The sequence below is a fragment of the Gorilla gorilla genome, chromosome X (assembly GCF_029281585.2).
Source record: "Gorilla gorilla gorilla isolate KB3781 chromosome X, NHGRI_mGorGor1-v2.1_pri, whole genome shotgun sequence".
Lineage (NCBI taxonomy): Eukaryota > Metazoa > Chordata > Mammalia > Primates > Hominidae > Gorilla > Gorilla gorilla.
In genome coordinates this window covers 40,821,493-40,844,092 of record NC_073247.2, presented here as the reverse complement: position 1 = coordinate 40,844,092, position 22,600 = coordinate 40,821,493, and the positions used below count along the sequence as shown (strand labels likewise).

At 40.8% G+C, this 22,600-nt stretch overlaps 1 protein-coding gene across 1 annotated transcript; it reads left to right on the top strand.

Annotated features, from left to right (window-relative positions):
* The first annotated feature begins 17,294 nt into the window (after positions 1-17,294).
* NR0B1 (nuclear receptor subfamily 0 group B member 1) lies at positions 17,295-22,397 on the top strand. Its single transcript, XM_004063951.4, has 2 exons — positions 17,295-18,633; positions 22,042-22,397. The coding sequence occupies exons 1-2, from the start codon at positions 17,466-17,468 to the stop codon at positions 22,284-22,286; spliced, it is 1,413 nt and encodes a 470-aa protein (XP_004063999.1). The 5' UTR covers positions 17,295-17,465; the 3' UTR covers positions 22,287-22,397.
* Positions 22,398-22,600: the final 203 nt, after the last annotated feature.

Here is a 22,600-nt window from a genome sequence, read left to right as displayed (position 1 = left end):
TCTACCTAAAATGCTCATCTATTCCTGTTAAATCCCATGGATTCTTCATGGGCCTGACTTAAGAATAACTTTCAGAGAAATTATTTCCCGATACTCCTAAAGTGAGTGAAATAATCCATAGCAAATGCTTAGCCAATTACCTGGAATATACGAGATTCTTCATAAAAATCTGTTTTTTTTGTTTTTTTTTTATTATTATTATACTTTAAGTTTTAGGGTACATGTGCACAATGTGCAGGTTAGTTACATATGTATACATGTGCCATGCAGGTGTGCTGCACCCATTAACTCGTCATTTAGCATTAGATATATCTCCTAATGCTATCCCTCCCCCCTTCCCCCACCCCACAACAGTCCCCAGAGTGTGATGTTCCCCTTCCTGTGTCCATGAGTTCTCATTGTTCAATTCCCATCTATGAGTGAGAACATGCGGCGTTTGGTTTTTTGTCCTTGCGATAGTTTACTGAGAATGATGATTTCCAATTTCATCCATGTCCCTACAAAGGACATGAACTCATCATTTTTTATGGTTGCATAGCATTCCATGGAGTATATATGCCACATTTTCTTAATCCAGTCTATCATTGTTGGACATTTGGGTTGGTTCCAAGTCTTTGCTATTGTGAATAGTGCCACAATAAACATACATGTGCATGTGTCTTCATAGCAGCATGACTTATAGTCCTTTGGGTATATACCCAGTAATGGGATGGCTGGGTCAAATGGTATTTCTAGTTCTAGATCCCTGAGGAATCACCACACTGACTTCCACAATGGTCGAACTAGTTTACAGTCCCACCAACAGTGTAAAAGTGTTCCTATTTCTCCACATCTTCTCCAGCACCTGTTTTTCCTGACTTTTTAATGATTGCCATTCTAACTGGTGTGAGATGGTATCTCATTGCAGTTTTGATTTGCATTTCTCTGATGGCCAGTGATGACGAGCATTTTTTCATGTGTCTTTTGGCTGCATAAATGCCTTCTTTTAAGGGATCAATTCAACAAGAAGAGCTAACTATCCTAAATATATATGCACCCAATACAGGAGCACCCAGATTCATAAAGCAAGTCCTTAGAGACCTACAAAGAGACTTAGACTCCCACACAATAATAATGGGAGACTTTAACACCCCACTGTCAACATTAGACAGATCAACGAGACAGAAAGTTAACAAGGATATCCAGGAATTCAACTCAGCTCTGCACCAAGCAGACCTAATAGACATCTACAGAACTCTCCACCCCAAATCAACAGAATATACATTTTTTCAGCACCACACCACACCTATTCCAAAATTGACCACATAGTTGGAAGTAAAGCTCTCCTCAGCAAATGTAAAAGAACAGAAATTATAACAAACTGTCTCTCAGACCACAGTGCAATCAAACTAGAACTCAGGATTAAGAAGCTCACTCAAAACTGCTTAACTACATGGAAACTGAACAACCTGCTCCTGAATGACTACTGGGTACATAACGAAATGAAGGCAGAAATAAAGATGTTCTTTGAAACCAACGAGAACAAAGACACAACATACCAGAATCTCTGGGACACATTCAAAGCAGTGTGTAGAGGGAAATTTATAGCACTAAATGCCCACAAGAGAAAGCAGGAAAGATCCAAAATTGACACCCTAACATCACAATTAAAAGAACTAGAAAAGCAAGAGCAAACACATTCAAAAGCTGGCAGAAGGCAGGAAATAACTAAAATCGGAGCAGAACTGAAGGAAATAGAGACACAAAAAACCCTTCAAAAATTAATGAATCCAGGAGCTGGTTTTTTGAAAGGATCAACAAAATTGATAGACCGCTAGCAAGACTAATAAAGAAAAAAAGAAAGAAGAATCAAATAGACGCAATAAAAAATGATAAAGGGGGTATCACCACCGATCCCACAGAAATACAAACTACCATCAGAGAATACTGCAAACACCTCTACGCAAATAAACTAGAAAATCTAGAAGAAATGGATAAATTCCTCGACACATGCAGCCTCCCAAGACTAAACCAGGAAGAAGTTGAATCTCTGAATAGACCAATAACAGGCTCTGAAATTGTGTCAATAATCAATAGCTTACCAACCAAAAAGAGTCCAGGACCAGATGGATTCACAGCCGAATTCTACCAGAGGTACAAGGAGGAACTGGTACCATTCCTTCTGAAAGTATTCCAATCAACAGAAAAAGAGGGAATCCTCCCTAACTCATTTTATGAGGCCAGCATCATCCTGATACCAAAGCCGGGCAGAGACACAACCAAAAAAGAGAATTTTAGACCAATATCCTTGATGAACATCGATGCAAAAATCCTCAATAAAATACTGGCAAATCGAATCCAGCAGCACATCAAAAAACTTATCCACCATGATCAAGTGGGCTTCATCCCTGGGATGCAAGGCTGGTTCAATATACACAAATCAATAAACATAATCCAGCATATAAACAGAACCAAAGACAAAAACCACATGATTATCTCAATAGATGCAGAAAAGGCCTTTGACAAAATTCAACAACCCTTCATGCTAAAAACTCTCAATAAATTAGGTATTGGTGGGACGTATTTCAAAATAATAAGAGCTATCTATGACAAACCCACAGCCAATATCATACTGAATGGGCAAAAACTGGAAGCATTCCCTTTGAAAACTGGCACAAGACAGGGATGCCCTCTCTCACCACTCCTATTTAACATACTGTTGGAAGTTCTGGCCAGGGCAATCAGGCAGGAGAAGGAAATAAAGAGTATTCAATTAGGAAAAGAGGAAGTCAAATTGTCCCTGTTTGCAGATGACATGATTGTATATCTAGAAAACCCCATTGTCTCAGCCCAAAATCTCCTTAAGCTGATAAGCAACTTCAGCAAAGTCTCAGGATACAAAATCAATGTACAAAAATCACAAGCATTCTTATACACCAATAACAGACAAACAGAGAGCCAAATCATAAGTGAACTCCCATTCACGATTGCTTCAAAGAGAATAAAATACTTAGGAATCCAACTTACAAGGGATGTGAAGGACCTCTTCAAGGAGAACTACAAACCACTGCTCAATGAAATAAAAGAGGATACAAACAAATGGAAGAACATTCCATGCTCATGGGTAGGAAGAATCAATATTGTGAAAATGGCCATACTGCCCAAGGTAATTTATAGATTCAATGCCATCCCCATCAAGCTACCAATGACTTTCTTCACAGAATTGGAAAAAACTACTTTAAAGTTCATATGGAACCGAAAAAGAGCCCGCATCGCCAAGTCAATCCTAAGCCAAAAGAACAAAGCTGGAGGCATCACCCTACCTGACTTCAAACTATGCTACAAGGCTACAGTAACCAAAACAGCATGGTACTGGTACCAAAACAGAGATATAGATCAATGGAACAGAACAGAGCCCTCAGAAATAATGCCGCATATCTACAACTATCTGATCTTTGACAAACTTGACAAAAACAAGCAATGGGGAAAGGATTCCCTATTTAATAAATGGTGCTGGGAAAACTGGCTAGCCATATGTAGAAAGCTGAAACTGGATCCCTTCCTTACACCTTATACAAAAATTAATTCAAGATGGATTAAAGACTTAAATGTTAGACCTAAAACCATAAAAACCCTAGAAGAAAACCTAGGCATTACCATTCAGGACATAGGCATGGGCAAGGACTTCATGTCTAAAACACCAAAAGCAATGCCAACAAAAGCCAAAATTGACAAATGGGATCTAATGAAACTAAAGAGCTTCTGCACAGCAAAAGAAACCACCATCAGAGTGAATAGGCAACCTACAAAATGGGAGAAAATTTTCGCAACCTACTCATCTGACAAAGAGCTAATATCCAGAATCTACAATGAACTCAAACAAATTTACAAGAAAAAAACAAACAACCCCATCAAAAAGTGGGCAAAGGATATGAACAGACACTTCCCAAAAAATCTGTTAAAAGAATAGATTTAATGTTCAATAATGCACAAAAAGTCAAATATGCAGGGCACATTGAAAAATACACTTGTTGAATGGTCTTAAGGTTTTTGGACATCTGATATGCTTAGTGTCTTGGTTATTTCTGTAAAGATTGAAATAAAGTATTTAGGAATAAAACATATATTTAATTATCTTATTTAAGTTAACTGCTCATGTTTAGGCAAAAATGCCTTGTCTAATTTACCTTCAGAATGATTGCCATAATAATTGTATGTTATCAGCTCATGTTTCAAAGGAGCATCACACTATTTGTAGGAGCAACATGGCATATGAGGATATTCATGGAACATTTAGAGCACAAGAAGGAGCAGGTTTCATGGTAATTAAACACATTCAAATTGTCACATATTAACATATAAATATACTCTGAGATGAATGTGTCCATGATAGTGCTATGTTAAATATGAAAGATAGATATTTGACAAAAAAAAATCATTTTCTTTCTTTTTTTTGGTAGCATTTGTTAAGCAGAGTTTAACCTTCTTAGACCAAGATTTTACTTGATAAATGTTGACAAGGACAAAAAGTTTCTGAAGCCACATAATTGGCTTGTTAATTGGCTGGATAATGGAAAGTAGAATCAGGACTTCACTTTTTTTTTTTGCATTAGCCAGGAAATTGCTATCAGTCCTGATTTTAAAATCTGATGTTGTAACACATCTAATCTTCAACACTAACTCTGTTATCTTAACTGTATATTTGTTTTCCTTATGTGAATGAGAAGAAGCTGTTGAACTTGCTTTGATATCTCAGTGGAAGTGGTTTAGTGGTCATATGAGGATTGAAATTGGGAATTACAGTTTTAATAGTGGAAGAGCGGTGGATGAGGTTGAAACATGTATTGTGCATCTGCAATCAGTGAAACTGTGTATAAGGAGTTTGTTTTCTGATGACTCATACAGTTAAAGGACTCATACAGTTAAAGGCCAGTCCTGACCTGAGGTCAGGAGTTCAAGACCAGCCTGGCCAACATGGTGAAACCCCGTCTCTACTAAAAATACAAAAAATAGCCAGGCGTGGTGGCATGCGCCTGTAGTCCCAGCTATTTAGGAAGCTGAGGCAGGAGAATCACTTGAACTCCGGAGGCAGAGGTTGCAGTGAGCCGAGGTCACGCCACAACGCTCCAGCCTGGGCAACAAAAGCGAGATTCTGTCTCAAAAAAAAAAAAAAAAAATGTCTAGACTAGTCCTGATGAAAGGTGATGTTATTTTCATGTACTATCTAAAATAGTGCTGCCACGGGGCAATAGGGCAGAGTTTTCAATTCACTTGGCCCTACAGTTGTGAAATTGTGTAATTTTGGGTGAGTTTTCAGATATAAGAAATTTTCATTATTTCAAATTTTATGTTTATAGTAGGATTTTATTAATATTTTAATGCTTAAATACCACACGAACACAATGCAAGTTTGCATAAAATGCAATTTCATTGCGTGAAGAACAGGTGAATTTCCTGTAGTGTAGGTGACCTTGTAGTACATGGCATTATTTATTGACTCCTCTCACTATAGGGATATCTCTATGTCATTGACATCACACTTGGCTATGTAAGTTGAGGTGTCCATCTCTTTGGTAAAATTATATATCATGGCCCTGCATAAATTGTATATCATGGCACTGTCGAATAAGCAGGTAGTTTAGCAGGCCATCCTGTTAAAGCAGCAGCCATGCAACTTGCTTTAGCCAATTAAATATGAGTAGAAGTGGTATGTATCAATTCCAAGCATAAAATGTTCAGTGTCATGGATCATCTGATCACTTTTCTTTCTGTCACAAAACCAGCCATATTCCAGGTGAAAACTGTTCTATCAACCTAGGTCTTGGAGTAAAGATAGCATGAAACAGAGCCACGTCATACCTATGATATAAGCAAGAAACACACTTTTGCTGTTGCAGGCTACTGAGATTTAAGGGGTTGTTATACAGCATAACTTAGGCCAAACTGACTGATGTAGACCCTAAGTTGAAGAATATGCTGATTATGAAAATGGATAAGACATGATTTGCATCAGCAAGAACCCCATTTTATAATAGGGAAAGATACACCAAAATAATTACGAAACAACATGTCAAAAGTGAATAGGATATATGGAAAGTACAAAGATCACACCAAAAAAAATAGAGATAAACCCTAATTGAGGGAGTTTGGGGAGTGCTTTGTGTAGGAAGCATCTCCTACACAAGGCATTCCCCAAACTCCCTCAATTAGGGTTTGTGGGATTTGAATTTGAATTTGAAATGCTATGTAATTCTTCAAAGATTTCTTTTTAAAAAGAGGGCATTCCATAAACAAGAAATACCATCTTCAAAAGTAGAGAGGCATAAAAGAAAATTAATTTTTAAAGGAATAGCAATAAGCGCGACATGTTTTGGAAATGTTAAATGTCTGTAGGGGCATCTATAATATGGAGAGAAGGTTGGGAGATAAATACAGAAAGACTGTTAGGTAACAAAGAGTCTTATGTTCCATGCTAGAGAGGTAGTGAAGATACAGGTAGATCAGAGTTCCAATTTTGTCTCTGCCATTAAATATTCTCCTCTTGAAAAAAACCTTTTATTCATCTGTACAATGGGATCAACAAAACCTATCTCATATATCCTGTTTGAGGAACAAAAGAAATACCTAATACTCAATAAATCTTAGTTTCCTTCATACCCTTTATGCTAAGGAGGTAATGTTTCATGAAATGGAATGTATTTGGAGTGTTTCCTTTTAAGAAAAGGAATAAGATTAGAACCATACTTTAGAAAGATCACTTGGGCAGCATGTAGGTAGTGGGATGATGAGGGAGAGACAGGAATACCAGTTAGGAGTTCAGTGTTATAAAACAATCAAGAGATGATGAGGCTTCAGGCTAAGGCAGTTATAATACTTGGCCTTTCCCCTTTCTTTGTATGACTTTGTTAGGTGACACACACATATAGCAATGCCCTCAATAGGGCAGGACAGACAAGAGTACCACTTGTGGTTTCCAGGAGCCTCAGTTTTCCGAAGGTGAATTCAATGCTGACTCCTTGTTTACCACACTAGTCTATATACTGAACCTTTGTTATCAAGGGCCCTGTGTTTTTGTACTTCCCAGGGTCTACCTTACAAGGCCTCACCTCTTGTTTCATTTCTTATCCTTCTCCACCACCACTTCTGTTCCATCCCCTTATCATTCTGTTAACCTGATAAACTGATCAGTGTAAAGGTGATTATGCACAAAATACTTCCATTAATTACAGTTCTTATGTTTGCTTCCATCTGTGCTTTCTGAAGACTTCATTGTCCCAAAATATAACTTCTTCAGCACATTATTATTATTATTATTTCACAACGATGATGATGTTGGGTTCTATTTTTAAGAGCAATTATTCTCAAACTTAGCTGCTCATTAGAATTACCTGGAAGGCGGGCGGGGCGGGGGGGTGTTTCAAACTCTCTCTACTCATGTCACATCCCATGCTAATTAAATCAGAACCTCAGTAATTTTTTAAACTCTCAAGATGATAGCAAAGTGCAGCCAAATTTGAGAAGCAGAGCTTTACAGAGTGATTATCAAGCTTTAATGTGAATACAAATCATCTGGGGATCTTGTTTAAATGCAGATTCTGATCCCATAGGTGTGGGGGTTTGGGGTGCGGCCTGAGCTACTGCATTCCTAACAAGCTCCCAGGTGATGGCGATGCTGCTGATCTGAGGAACCCCAGTTGTGTAGCCAGGACTTAGTGCACCATTAGTGTCTCTGTCATAAAACTATTTTAGGATATTTTAAATGAAATACTATTATTTGTGATTGTCAAGGAACATTTCTCTTCTCCCTCCTTGTTCCCAGGGCTACATTTGGAATTCTGCCTAAGTATGTATCCCTTGTTTGGCCATCTCTATTACATTATAAGTAATGGATTGAGTGCTAATGAAAAACCAAGTGTGCTTTGTCTTAATAAAATATAGCTGAGATTTGCACATAGTGAAGCAATGCATTATATAATGTACCATTTTAAGAGAACTGAATGGCCTTGATATGTGAAAGGTTATGCTGTAGTGATCATTAATCAAGAAATTTTCAAAGGATACTTAGGAAATAAATGAATAATCATAATTAAGAAGTTAAATGAAATTTTAAGAAATGCCAAACAAAGCAAACTCATTTAGAATGACCTTTCCTGTCTTAAAAGGAGGTATTTATTATAAGACTAAAGCTCATCTGCAGAGTAAAGGATGCCAATAACACGCAAGTTACCTCTTTCTTAAATACAGCTGTAGATACAGGAGAAATAGCAAACTATATTTGTTTTACATTGCTTCTAGTTTAGGTGGATTTTAATAGAATTTTTACCAAAAGTTTCATTTTTTGTTTGTATGTGTCCTTTCTTACATGTGGAATGCCCATTTCAAATGCTGCTGAATGGTTATTGAACCGATGTTTAGAATCTGGTCCCTAATGGTGCCTTTTTACTTCTGTTCATCAGAACTCCAGCAGGAAAGAATTTCCCTTTACCAGTCTGTAAACCAAATTCTACCACCTTGAACCTTGTAGACTCTGGTCAACTTTTGGTTAAGTCTCTGCACCTAATACTGCACAATTTCTAAACACACACACACACACACACACACCCCCACCCAAGAGTTTCATGTTTGACAAACTCAACCAGAAACATGTGGCTCAAGGTAACAGAGGGAACATATAGGTTTACTTTTTCTCACAGAATCCTATTGGAATGACAAAGTAAATGATACAGACAGGATAAATCTGTTACAACTTTGAGAAAGAAATAATCTCTGGACAGAGATTTGGATACATTTTTGGAAGATAGAAGGGAGCTATAGTTACATTGATGGATAAACCAGGACAGAGGAACACATGACCCAGAAAACACACCCAAAAAATGCATGCTTTTTTTTTTTTCTTCTTTCAAGTAACAAGCTCCTGAGAAGGTTGGCATTGTCTACCAATGTCTTTCTACCTGAGACTCCTAAACCAGAGAGGGAAGCCATGGAGACAGAGCAGGAGTGAGTTGCCAGATAGTTGTTCAGGTTATTAATTAAGGAATTGTCCATGGAAACCTTTGCCCAGTAAACAGGAAAATAAAAAGAATTTCCAGAAGGCACTCAGGTACAGTAGATGTAGAGAAAATCGGGCCACATTATTCATCACCTCCCATGTTCCAGGCACTACTCCCCACGCTAGAACTATAGCAGCAAATACCTCAGTCTCTCCTCTCATAGAATGTATATTCTCCTGGGAGAGGCCAACAATAAATAACCCAAAATAAACATATATGTATACTGATAAGGATCAAGAAGAAAAATAAAGCAGACAGCAAGGATAGAGTGGTGTGGTGCTATTTTAGACAGGGGGCCCAGGGAGGACCTCTCTGAGATCATGACATCTGAGCAAAGGCCTAATGTAAGTGAAAACAATGAGTCATGTGATGATCTGCAGTCGGCCCAACAGTCCAGATGAGGGAGGTTGCAGGTTTGAGGCATATCAAGGAAGCCATGTGGCTAGAGCCACATAGTAAATGTGGGATGGAGTTGGAGAGAGATCCAGGGCCAGATCCTGTAAGATTTTAAAGTCTAGGGCCTACAAGGCTACACTTTTCTATGTGTGACAGGAAGGTATCGGAGGCTGTGAGCAGTGAACACTCATAATCTCACTTATCTGTAAGCATCAGTCTTTATTTGGAAAACTAGCTATAGGCAGAAAAGGAAAAGATGCATGGGACCAGTGGGAAGGTTATTGCAGGAGTTGAGGTCAAACAAGATGGCGACTCGGGCCAAAGTGGTGTGATGGTGCTCAAGGGAAAGTGTTGAATCTGAGATACATTTTGAAGGTAGAGTTGATCAAATTTGCTACTAAGTTAGTTGGGTGGGTTGCAGGATATGAATCAAGGATAATTCACATTAGAATGAGAGATCATAAGTCTCCAAGAAACATATCCTGGTCATGTAGTTCAAGTACCTGAATCCAGTCATGCCTCAAGCCTCAAGACGAGGCTTCTATAAAGGTTCTGATTTTGCTTAAACCCCTTTGAAACAGATTGAAAAATTTTAAGAACCTGTGGGCAATGTCAAAATATTCAGAAATACCCAGCTGATACAAGTAATGCCATGACCTCTAATTTTGCAAAAGCTATGGCTCTCTAATGAAATTTTGTTGTTTTACTGGTCAACAGTGTTTTCTTTTTTTCTCTATCTATGAAAGAGTGGCTGGTAACACTGTTGAATAAAAGTTCAGTCAGGGTAAATTATTATCCAGTGCTGGGGGAATGTTCTTTCCTGCTTCCCTCATTCAGGCCTTGCTTATCTAAAGAATTGAACAACTTGGACCATAATGGTAACATGCTTTTCAAAGATGAACAAGCTCAGCGGAGAAATCCTGGGGTTGTTACTACATCACCTCAACCAGTCTCCATATCAAGTGGGATTCATCTCGTGGCAGTGAATCAAGGATGATTGGCCATGAGCTTTTAGATAGCTCTGAATTTCTACCTTGTATCTTTTTTGTCCATACCTCTGATTCCAAGTATAGGTGGGTAGACAGTTCCATGTGGGCTGGGACTTTTTTCATGTCACTATATTTTGCAACGCTAGGATACCAGTGGAGACTTGGTGGCAACCTTCAACCTTGGAGGATGGAAACTAATGGATAAATGCTGTTGCCACCTCCCTGGGGCAGACAATTCTGGTTGGCGTTCTGTATGTTTCCTTGGAGGTCCTGGTGGAATTACCCCTGTTGCTCAGAGCAGTGAGGATAGTAATGTACCTTAATACTGGCTTTTCCTCCTTCCCAATTTCACTTTCCTGCACTCACCACTGCTTCCTGGAATCATCTCTCAAGGAAGCGTACACAGTCCTTGTCTCATTCCCTGCTTCAGAGAACAAAGCCAGCTTCTTTTCATTTACCCAGCCACACTGATCATGGTAAAAACATCAGTTCGGAAATAAAGGTTCTGATTTTCTTCATCACCAGTGTTTCGCCTTGCTGCAAATAAATTCTCCTACATCTATTCACTACATTTTTTTTCTTCATACACTTGTCATTGTGGGCTCAGAGAAAGCAATTAGGCTTATGACACTACTAATGTTGAATGCATTTAACTCCAGACTTGAGTGTCTTCTTATTGACAGTTTATTGACTGTGATGGTCCCTTATTTCAAACCCACTGGGCTTGTATATCTACAGAGAATTTCAAATGCACAAATTTGAGTGAATTGGGAAGTATTTCACTTCATAAAGTCTGATGCCGCCAACTTAAGAAATTGAGATCTTATGGAGGTAAAGAGTAGAATGATAGGTACCAGAGGCTGGGAAGGTTGGGCAGGGAGGGGGCAATGAAGAGAGATTGGTTAATAGGTAAAAACATACAGTTAGATAGAAGGGACAAATTCTAGTGTTCAATAGCAGAGTAGGGTGACTAGCGTTAACAAAAGCGTACTGTATATTTCAAAACAGCTAGGAGAGAGGAATTGAGATGTTCCCAACACACAGATATGATAAATACTTGAGGTGATGGATACCCTAAGTACCCTGATTTGATCATTACACACTCTCTGCAAGGAACAAAACATCACATGTACCCTACAAATATGTATAAATATTACATATCAATTAAAAAAAGAAAAAAAAGAATTTTTCATCCAGCTCTAATAACTCACAGTTGTGAGGTACTTAAAAAAACATATATATAACATTATTTCATACATTTGGCAACTTTGTGAAATAAACATAAAAAATTTACTCTCATTTTAGAGACTGTCAAACTATTAGGTTGGTGCAAAAGTAATTGCGGTTTTTGCAATTGAAGGTAACGGCAAAAACCGCAATTACTTTTGCACCAGCCTAATAGAAGTCAGAGTGGTTAAGACAGATAATTTGGCAGAAGGGACCTTAAGTCTAGCCACCAGGGCTAGCAAAATTGCTAAAAACCACACAATCAGGGAAAGGAGTGAAGGCTGAGCAATCTCGTGAAGTTAAAAGATACACAGATGTAGAAGAAACTTTTCACTCACTGTTTCACTCAGCAGGTGTTTGTTGAGCACCTTCAATATGCCAGGTAATGTACAATGGACCCTAGATACAAGGACTGTGAGGAATTGCCGGCTGTGGTGGCTCACACGTGTAATCTCAGCACTTTGGGAGGCTGAGGGAGGCGGATAACTTGAGGTCAGGAGTTTGAGACCAGACTGGCCAACATGGTGAAACCCCATCTCTACTAAAAACACAAAAATTAGCTGGGCATGGTGGTGGGCACCTATAATCCCAGCTACTTGGGAGGCTGAGGCAGGAGAATCACTTGAACCCAGGGGGGCAGAGTTTGCAGTGAGCTGAGATTGCACTGCACCACTGCACTCCAGCCTGAGTGATAGAGCGAAACTCCGTCTCAAAAACAAAACAAAATGAAACAAACAAACAAACAAAAACAAGGATTGTGAGGAGTAAGTTGCTAAGAAATGTTGGAGGAGAAAAGAAGGCAATTTTTAGGAGGACGATATTAGAACAATTCCAGACCCAAAGCAGGGAGTTTCTAACTAAAATTATCATTGTTATTGGGGAACAAGTGATGTGCACCAGTAGAGAAATGCTCTTCAAACTGACCAATCAAATCAATGGGGCCATAATTTTTAAACCTGCCAGTCAGTTAAATGTATTAATTAGATAGTATCATCAACATCTGGTATTGAGGTAGATTTAGAATTGGCAGACTCAGAAAAACAAATGGAATTAAATTTTTCCTTGAACAAAGTGGTTGTTTGACTGATTTGGAAAGTTTATTTTAGAACATTTCAGGATTACAGGAACTATTAGAGTCACAATTCCAGATCAGCAACTCTGTGACCCCTAATGCAGCTGATTAACTTCATTGTAGTTCATCGGAAGAAATAAAGACTAATGATTCGATCTTCTTTAGGGGGTTTCATGAGTCACCTAAAGCCTATTAATTCTTTCATAAATATAGCTTTAGACATTCTGGGTCTTAGAAAGGGAAAGGTAAAAGGCGATCTCTTGGTTTTATCAGCTAGTGTTTATCTACAATAGTGTTTACCTGATATTTACTTTAAAAAACAAGGAAAACACTATTGTTACTCCCTGTCACCTGTCACTGAAGGAACTGAATTCGAAGGTATTGTAGCTCTTTTAAGCCCAGGTTAAAAATTCGTATCATGTTTCAGATCGTCAAGGCTTCCCAGGTCAAGAGCAGCTTGCTGCGAAAAGGTCAATTTTACAATTTTACCCAGCTTTATCCCTACCTGTACTTCACTCCTACATCCTTTAGTAAAAACTGCATTACTTTGAAGTTGAAGGTTGCATTCAGGCAGGCAGAGCAGCTTTACTCCCACCCTGAGTTGGAGCAGATAATGGATTCCGCAGAACAGGTGTCCAACTGGCCAAGGTCATCGCACAATGAGTCAGTGTAAATATCCAAATTGCAGTTGTGGACAAACTCAGCACATGACAGGTGCAGTTGATAAGTGTCCTTTTGTCTAGGTGTCACAGTGGTCTGAGGACACGGAACAAATCAAATGAAAAAGGCTGTGCCTGCTTTAGAAGGTTATGTCTTCACTAATCCTGTAGCAACCAGCAGGCTGGCATTAATCTGTGCAAATCTCTGCTCTGGTGTGTTTGGACGATTTTGTTTTTCAGGAGCTATTTGTTCAGGGGGAAAAAATGGAAAGTGGAAAGATGAAGTCAGTTTTCTCGTGACGTTTTCAAGGATGAATACTTGTGAAGGACAAGCACGCAATCTCTTCTTAGAAAAAGTCAATCCAGAGAACCTAGAAGGTCCTTCAGAGTGGCAAATAGAAGATCGCAACTTGAAGGAAAACAAAAGTAAGAAAATCGGAAGACTCAACCCCTGAGAAAGACGAGAAACTATAACTAATATGTTACAAATTCATGGTTCTCAGCACTGCACTTAAGTTTCAACCTCAGACAATGCCTAAAATTCAAAGGCATCAGATATGTTTGAGGTGGGAATGATTGCTCACAGAAAATGGATTTAAGTTTCTAGAATTAAAAAAAAATCTAGTTGATGAGATGAAACAAATTTAGAAAGATACAGGACCAAGGTGCATGTATTAAAACTAGTTTTTAGCACTGCTTATTTTCTAGATGAAAAGGCTAACATAATGTTAAATACTTTGCTCACAGTTAAATCATTAGAAAGTAAATGAGTGTAAATTTGTTTATTTATATCCCAATGTAATGGAAGAGTCAGCAAACATTTCTGAAAATGGCCATGTTAAAAAAAAAATAACTCTCTTACAGACTTAGAACAGAGTGTACATATCAATATTGGTTCATAGAATTTTGTCCCCACTTCAGAAATGAGAAGGGTGAAGTTAAATGACTTGTTTAATGTTATTTTGTTAGAGTGGAAGAACCCAAATTCAAGGTCAGGTCTTTTGACTGTTAACCCACTTTTCCTGTTACTTTACCACAGTCCTTGTAGTACTCTGAGTAGCAAAACAGGCCTCCAGAAAATGCTGAGTCTAACAAGGCCTACTACATTGTCCTCCTTCCAGGGTCAGCGCAGCGATAGCTGGGTGGGAGTGCTCGGCCTGCCCATTGGCAGTAGGAGCCGTAGCCTTCTCTCTCCCTCAAGGTACAGTTTGCCAACAGATGTATTTTTTGAGCACCTACTATGTGTCAGAAATCATTCTAATTGCTGGGATACGATACAGAGTGACAGATTCCTTGCCCTCAAAGGACTTTTATATTAGTGGAGGAGACACAATCAGTAAGCATCGAACGACTAAATAAATCATATCAGGTGTTGGGAGGAAAAGGCAATCGTGACTAGCTCTGGCAACATAAGGTAGGGACTAAGGTCGGCTGGGTTTTTCAGCTAGGCTGGTCGGTGGGTTCATTAAGCCACTGATCTCAGCACCTGTGTGGCACTTGAGGGATGAGGCTGTATGGCGAGTGAAGACTGCCACAGTACTGCTAAAGCAGTAACGATGATACCCCAAACAGTAGCCTGAATACTGGAAATGGCAAATAATGAAATAGCCCATGAAACAATATTGCCAATACACAATATTGTGTGAACCAGGTGACCTATCCAGTGTTTACAGTCTGGGCCAAGAAATGTGGACACACAAAGAAAGTAGGATAAAATCTTCTGGGTGGAAATTGTGTGTGTGTGAGGCTTCCCTAGGAGAGACAGAACTGTGGCAGTGCTGGTACAGGAACACCTCCTAACTCTGAAGTTATTCTGCGTTGTCCTAAAATGGTTGATCCATCCACCACTTGACACATAACAAACATTATTATAAACACTTTACACAAATTAACTCATGTATAAAGATTACCTCACAGATGCTGTTGTGCATGTTTGACAAATGAAGAAACTGAGGCACAAACAGCTTAAGTAACTTTCCTGTGATAGGCTGAATAGTGTCCAAAGATGTCCATGTCCTAACCCTTAGAACCTGTGCATTTGTTAACTTATAGAATGAAAAGGCCTTTGCATATGTGATCAAGTTAAGAATTTTTGGATAGAGATATTATCTTGGATTATCTGAGTGGGTCCATTACAGTCACAAAGATTCTTACAAGAATCAGAGAAGGAGATGGAAGCAGAGGCCAGAGTTATGTGATCAGATATTAAGGAGCTTAGGCAGCTTCAAGAAGCTAGAATAAGCAAGGAAATAGATTCTGTCCTAGAGCTTCCAGAAGAAATGTCACCGTGACTTTAGCTCAGTGAAACTGATTTCAGACTTCTGGCTTCTAGAATTATAACATAAAAAATTTGTGTTGTTTGTGTTGACTTAAGCCACTACATTTGTGGTAAGTAAAGCAGCGACAAGGAAACTAATACATTGCCCAAGGTTATGATGCTACAAAGTGGCAGGGCCAGGATTAAAACTGAGGCAATCTAGTGCTAGTTCCAGGGATTTAACCACTGTGCTATTTAGGGCCTCTCACAGGCAGAATGAAATTTCACGCTGCAAGCAAAATGGGGGTCTCCTAGGTTTTCCTCTTATGCTGAGAATTCCAGGTCCTGGAGAAGAAAAAGAGAAAGAAAGAGAGAGAGAGAGAAGGAGTGAGAGAGGGAGGGAGGAAGGAAGGAAGGAAGGAAGGAAGGAAGGAAGGAAAAGAAACAGCAAAAAAAGAAAGAGGGAGGATGTGAGGGAGGGAAAAAGTAAAAATGATTCTATATCAGCTGGTATATACCAATACCCTTCCCTGCCCCATGTCTTCACAGCTGTGTGGCAAGTGAAGACTAATGGATCCAGGCTTCCTGGTGCTTTTATTTATCATTATTCACTTAGGAAGGGTGGGAAAAGAAATACTAATTACACACTTACCAATGGAATACTTTTACAAGGATCAAAATTTCTCACTGCAGCCATGAAAAAGAATGAGAGCTGGCGGCCATTATCCTTAGCAAAGTAACGCAGGAACAGAAAACCAAATATCACATGTTCTCACTTGCAAGTGGGAGCTAAATAAAGAGATCACATGGACACTAGGAGGGGAACAACAGACACTGGAACCTACGTGAAGGTGGAGGGTGGGAAGAGGGAGAGAATGAGAAAAAATACCTATTGGATACTATTACCTGGGTGATGAAATAATCTGTACACCAAACCCCCACGACAAGCAATTCACTTATATAACAAACCCGCACATGTACTCCTGAACCTAAAAGTTAAAAGAAAAAAAACATATACTAAAATGAAAACAATTCTTACTGTAACAATATTATCCCCTCGTGATTATTATATTCCTAAGTTGTAGACACTTTTACATCCTGCTCGCTGCCCCCAGCTCTCTCAACACAGCATCCAGGACATAGTGGGTGCTTATAAATACTGACGGAATTAAACTGAGCGCTTATGATAGCATATTTAGACCAGTGCTTTTCAAACGTCTAGGTGCATGTGAATCCCTGGGGACACCGTTAAAATGCAGATTCAGAGTTAGAAAGTCTGGTTGGAGCCTGAGATTGGGCATTTCCACCGAGTTCCCATATGATGCTTGTCTATGTTCTGTAGTTTTCAAGGTCTCAGAAGATGAGACCTCCCTATCCATATACAAATATAAGTCACACAAACTGTGATAATTTAATGAAAGTTTACAAAGAGCATAGAAGTAGATGTTTCCTCTTTTCCCCTGCCCTCCCAATAAAGGGAACAAATTAGATGCGAGGGTTCAATGGAAAGAGTTGCAACAGCATCCGGGCGCTCGCTCTCCTCGGGTCTTCCTGAGACAGGGAAAGGGGTAATGAGAGGAAGGAGGAAAGTGTCCAGGAGCTCCCACGCTGCTGTTCCTCTTCCATTTCCAGCTTTTAAAGAGCACCCGCCCCTTCGAACCACCGAGGTCGTGGGCGAACACACCGGAGCGCAGCACCGCGCCCCCCCCACCCACACCGCCCGCCTCCGCGCCCTTGCCCAGACCGAGGCGGCCGACGCGCCTGCGTGCGCGGTAGGTATAAATAGGTCCCAGGAGGCAGCCACTGGGCAGAACTGGGCTACGGGCGCCGCGGGCCATGGCGGGCGAGAACCACCAGTGGCAGGGCAGCATCCTCTACAACATGCTTATGAGCGCGAAGCAAACGCGCGCGGCTCCTGAGGCTCCAGAGACACGGCTGGTGGATCAGTGCTGGGGCTGTTCGTGCGGCGATGAGCCCGGGGTGGGCAGAGAGGGGCTGCTGGGCGGGCGGAACGTGGCGCTCCTGTACCGCTGCTGCTTTTGCGGTAAAGACCACCCACGGCAGGGCAGCATCCTCTACAGCATGCTGACGAGCGCAAAGCAAACGTACGCGGCACCGAAGGCGCCCGAGGCGACGCTGGGTCCGTGCTGGGGCTGTTCGTGCGGCTCTGATCCCGGGGTGGGCAGAGCGGGGCTTCCGGGTGAGCGGCCCGTGGCACTCCTGTACCGCTGCTGCTTTTGTGGTGAAGACCACCCGCGGCAGGGCAGCATCCTCTACAGCTTGCTCACTAGCGCAAAGCAAACGCACGTGGCTCCGGCAGCGCCCGAGGCACGGCCAGGGGGCGCGTGGTGGGACCGCTCCTACTTCGCGCAGAGGCCAGGGGGTAAAGAGGCGCTACCAGGCGGGCGGGCCACGGCGCTTCTGTACCGCTGCTGCTTTTGCGGTGAAGACCACCCGCAGCAGGGCAGCACCCTCTACTGCATGCCCACGAGCACAAATCAAGCGCAGGCGGCTCCGGAGGAGCGGCCGAGGGCCCCCTGGTGGGACACCTCCTCTGGTGCGCTGCGGCCGGTGGCGCTCAAGAGTCCACAGGTGGTCTGCGAGGCAGCCTCAGCGGGCCTGTTGAAGACGCTGCGCTTCGTCAAGTACTTGCCCTGCTTCCAGGTGCTGCCCCTGGACCAGCAGCTGGTGCTGGTGCGCAACTGCTGGGCGTCCCTGCTCATGCTTGAGCTGGCCCAGGACCGCTTGCAGTTCGAGACTGTGGAAGTCTCGGAGCCCAGCATGCTGCAGAAGATCCTCACCACCAGGTGGCGGGAGACCGGGGGCAACGAGCCACTGCCCGTGCCCACGCTGCAGCCCCATTTGGCACCGCCGGCGGAGGCCAGGAAGGTGCCCTCCGCCTCCCAGGTCCAAGCCATCAAGTGCTTTCTTTCCAAATGCTGGAGTCTGAACATCAGTACCAAGGAGTACGCCTACCTCAAGGGGACCGTGCTCTTTAACCCGGGTAAGGGTACTGGCCTTAGGCGCCGGCTTTTCCCAGCTCACAAAAGCATCGGGCAGTGCCTATCTAGGGGCGCGGGCATTAACGAGTTTTCAGTGATCAGGAGAGTGTCGGGGCAAAGGTGAAGAAATCGTGACTAACTCAGCAGAGTTGGGGTGGGGAGCTCCAGGAACCACTTCTGCTGGGTGGGCTGCTATCAGAAACTCAGCCAAGAGGAGGGGAGTTGTTTGTTTAGGTTTGTACTTGGCTCTCTACACATTTCTTACCATAGAAAAGTTTGTGCCTTCATGGGAAATGGTTATTCTTTCTTCTTTAGCTTTCTTTTAAGTCCAGAGCATATCTTTTTCTAAAAAAAGTTTTTGCTCACTGAAGATTCTGCAACATCGATTTCTGAAACCCCATTCTGAAATTTACTAGAACCTTTTTTGGGGGGAGGAAATCTATTAAGGCTAGCAAAAAGGAAACATTTGTTAAAGGGTCCCATAGAGAGACTATTCCCTAGGGACACACAGGACACTAGATGTAGTGTTTCATGGGCCTGGCTCTGAATGGTTATTTGTATGGTCCTAAGCATCTGGACTACCCCTTCCTCCAAATCTCTGTGAATAATATCAGGTTGGCAAAGGGATAGGGAAAAAAGACACATTAGGGACTGAGAGCAGGAGCACTGTATTTTCGAATTCAAAGAGACTTTAGAGACCTGCTAATCAACCCCCTTTGCTCTGTAGCCTTCCCCCACCCCATTTTACTGAGTAGGTAGATGTGTCCCAAGGTCCCAAGTGACCTTACTCCAAAGTAAATGGTTGATGTGTTGTGGCACCTGAGGGTCCTATCTTCTGGGCCCAGTGAGATATTGGCTGCACTAAACTTTCAGGTTGTCTGTTGGGTGCTGGACACACTGTCCCACAGAGTGCAACCAAATCACTGGAGGAACATCTCCCTGGACAGCCAGGCACCTTGTCTTGGGTGTTTCTCACTATTAGAATCATCTTCAACCAGCGACCTTTCAAAATGATTGAAGTGGGAACAAAATTTTCCAGGCAACTTGAGTTGGGATAGTTTTTATAATGCTCCTTTTGTATCTTTTTTCCCTGGTGCTGGAATCTCTGATTAAGTCCCTGCCCCCTGCCTAGCATTTTTGAGGGTGCATAGATCAGTATTTGGTGGGATAATAATTCGTTCAAACCTCACGTTTCATGACGTAGAGACCTCAGCTCACCCCAGTGTCTATTATATGTTACCTTTTTGCTTATACCATTGTTTTCCAAACTTGCCTGTGCATAAGAAGTACTTGTGTGTGTGTGGTTGGGGGTGGGAGGGAGTAGATAAAAGTCTTTCTAGGCTCCTGCCTTATATATTCTGATTCAGTAGCTCTGGCCCAGGGTCTGCAAATCTGCATTCATAATAAGTGTCGCAGATGATTCTTAAGATTATTTGGAAAACAGTCTTCTTATTCCTTCAGCCAGTGTTACTAATCATCCACTATGTTCCTCGTCCTGTTGGGATATAAAGGTGAGAGGGGCTCAGCTTCCAGAAATTTACATTCCATTAGTTTCAGTATCAATAGTTTCCCTTGACTCTGTTTTATATACTTTTAACACACACACACACACACACACACACACACACACACACACACATTCTTCCTTATTCTTGATTGACTTTTCCTAATCCTCTCTCAATATGAGTTTAACCAGCTAAGATGAGTGTGTTTGAAACACAAATGTACCTATATTTGGGAGAAAGGTAATGCCTATTAAGAGTGTGGCCTCTCTTTGCTGTTTATCCTTTGTATGTCCCATATATAAATTTAAATACATACATACATATATATATATATAGGTTCAAACTTAAGGAGATATAAAACTGTGGAGTCCATTTGCATTTTCTCTTCCCTGACCTTATTTTGAAGGCCAGTTTGTGTGTCTCTGTGTGGGGGGGAACCACTTGGGTGGGGAGAAGGTGGAGGGGTATATTGTGAACACAGAGAAAAGTAATGTGGCATACACAAGATGAAGTTTTCACAAGCCATGAATCTAGACCTAGAGAAGCTTCAGATTTCTGGTGGAGTTTCATGCAAGCCTCTTCCTACTTTCATCGATGGAATTCAAACACAACAAAATTGGGTCTTAAGCCTGGATCTCAAGCTGTAGATAGTAGGGGATGATAATGTGTGGACTAGGGTAATCAGAACTGGACTATGGATTAAAATGGTTGCTTTATTTTTGTTCTTATTTTATTTATGAGATTTGATATTCTCCCATAATAGGAGTGCCTCTCGCTTATTACCATTATTATTTTTTTAAAGAACACCGGTTCTGCTGCTCTGTGATGATTGGTATGGTGCTTTTAAAATACTTTTCTGTTGAATTTTTTAGGAAAAGGGAAGGAAAATGATTGCAATCATCATTAACATCATTTAAACCAAGTGGTCAACTGCTAATTACTTGAATACAAGTTAAAGAACTTTGCAACGATATTATCATCATGGAAGATCAAAGGACCTTCAAAAGCAGCCTCCTCTTATTACTTTCCTTATAAAAACTTACATCCACTTAAACTTTCCTGCATTGTATTTCATTCACTTTTACTTAGATATCACACTATACTGCAAAAGGTCATGTGTTTTCTGTTACAAAAGTTATTCTTGAATCATGGTACAATTCGTGATGTTTTCATGTTTACTTTTTAAACTTTTAATGACTATAAGAATTTTCAAAAACTTCTTACTTTAATGTTTTTGAAAAGAGCCTTTTTGAACACTCATTAGAATCATTCTTTTATTTTTTTCAAAATCTTCCCCAATACAGAAATCATGGTACAATGAGCTAAGTGGCCAGTGTTAGCTTTCAAATTATTCGGGCCTCTAGACTAATATTGGCCTGCAGGCAAATAGGTAAAATGAAACTGTGTGTCAAAGTTTGTGGCTGTGAAGTTTACCACCACTGGCTGAACGATCAGTGTAATGATGGAAAGTTCAAAGAAGAATGGTAAAAACATTTGTCTCATGGCAACACTTCTTGTTTATCATGGCTTGTTTCTCATAGGTAAAGTGCCCACCTCTTGAAATATCATGAACTTCTTCATATTTGCATAGAAAGTGAACTGGAGTGATGATTCATTAAACTGTATTCTACTGTCATATTAAATTATGTGCATTTGTTGGCTCATGGCCAGTGTATTTGCAAACGTGTGCATACAAACATAGTAAATATTAAGTAAGATCACGTGATGTTTCATTCTTGGACACGTTGCTTCTGAAAACTTAGACTGGTTTGGCATTTTACCCTTTTAACCGGGAAGCTTTGGGTCTTGTTTAATTGGGATGAAACAGAAATGGCTATTTTTAAAAAGCTAGCAAAGGACTCTGTGGTGAGCTGTTTTATAACAAAGAGATTTTTCTCCCTCCAGACGTGCCGGGCCTGCAGTGCGTGAAGTACATTCAGGGACTCCAGTGGGGAACTCAGCAAATACTCAGTGAACACGCCAGGATGACGCACCAAGGGCCCCATGACAGATTCATCGAACTTAATAGTACCCTTTTCCTGCTGAGATTCATCAATGCCAATGTCATTGCTGAACTGTTCTTCAGGCCCATCATCGGCACAGTCAGCATGGATGATATGATGCTGGAAATGCTCTGTACAAAGATATAAAGGCATGTGGACCACACAAGTGCAGTAGTGCAGTTCACCATGAGGGAGGAATAAAGAGCTGTGGGCAAAAGAGTGTAAAATATTTTAAAATAAACTTTCTTAATATTTTTACATGCAGAGTATTTTTGTATTCAATTAAAGAAATACTTTTATTCCAGACAGTCACAAATTTCTCTGTTCCATAGTTAAAGAAGACATTTGCCAACAGGTAACATAGCTCTGTACATCTTTAAAAAAAAAATAGCAGGGTACTAGTATAATAAGCTATTTTCACAAGTGTAGCAATTTCATGGAACCTGCTCAAATCAAATCTG

What these genes read in the sequence shown, in the direction of transcription:
- NR0B1 (XM_004063951.4), top strand. Translation starts at nt 17,466, where the DNA reads ATGGCGGGCGAGAACCACCAGTGGCAGGGCAGCATCCTCTACAACATG. An exon ending in GACCGTGCTCTTTAACCCGG is followed by an intron (nt 18,634 to 22,041) that starts GTAAGGGTACTG and finishes TTCTCCCTCCAG; the next exon opens with ACGTGCCGGGCCTGCAGTGC.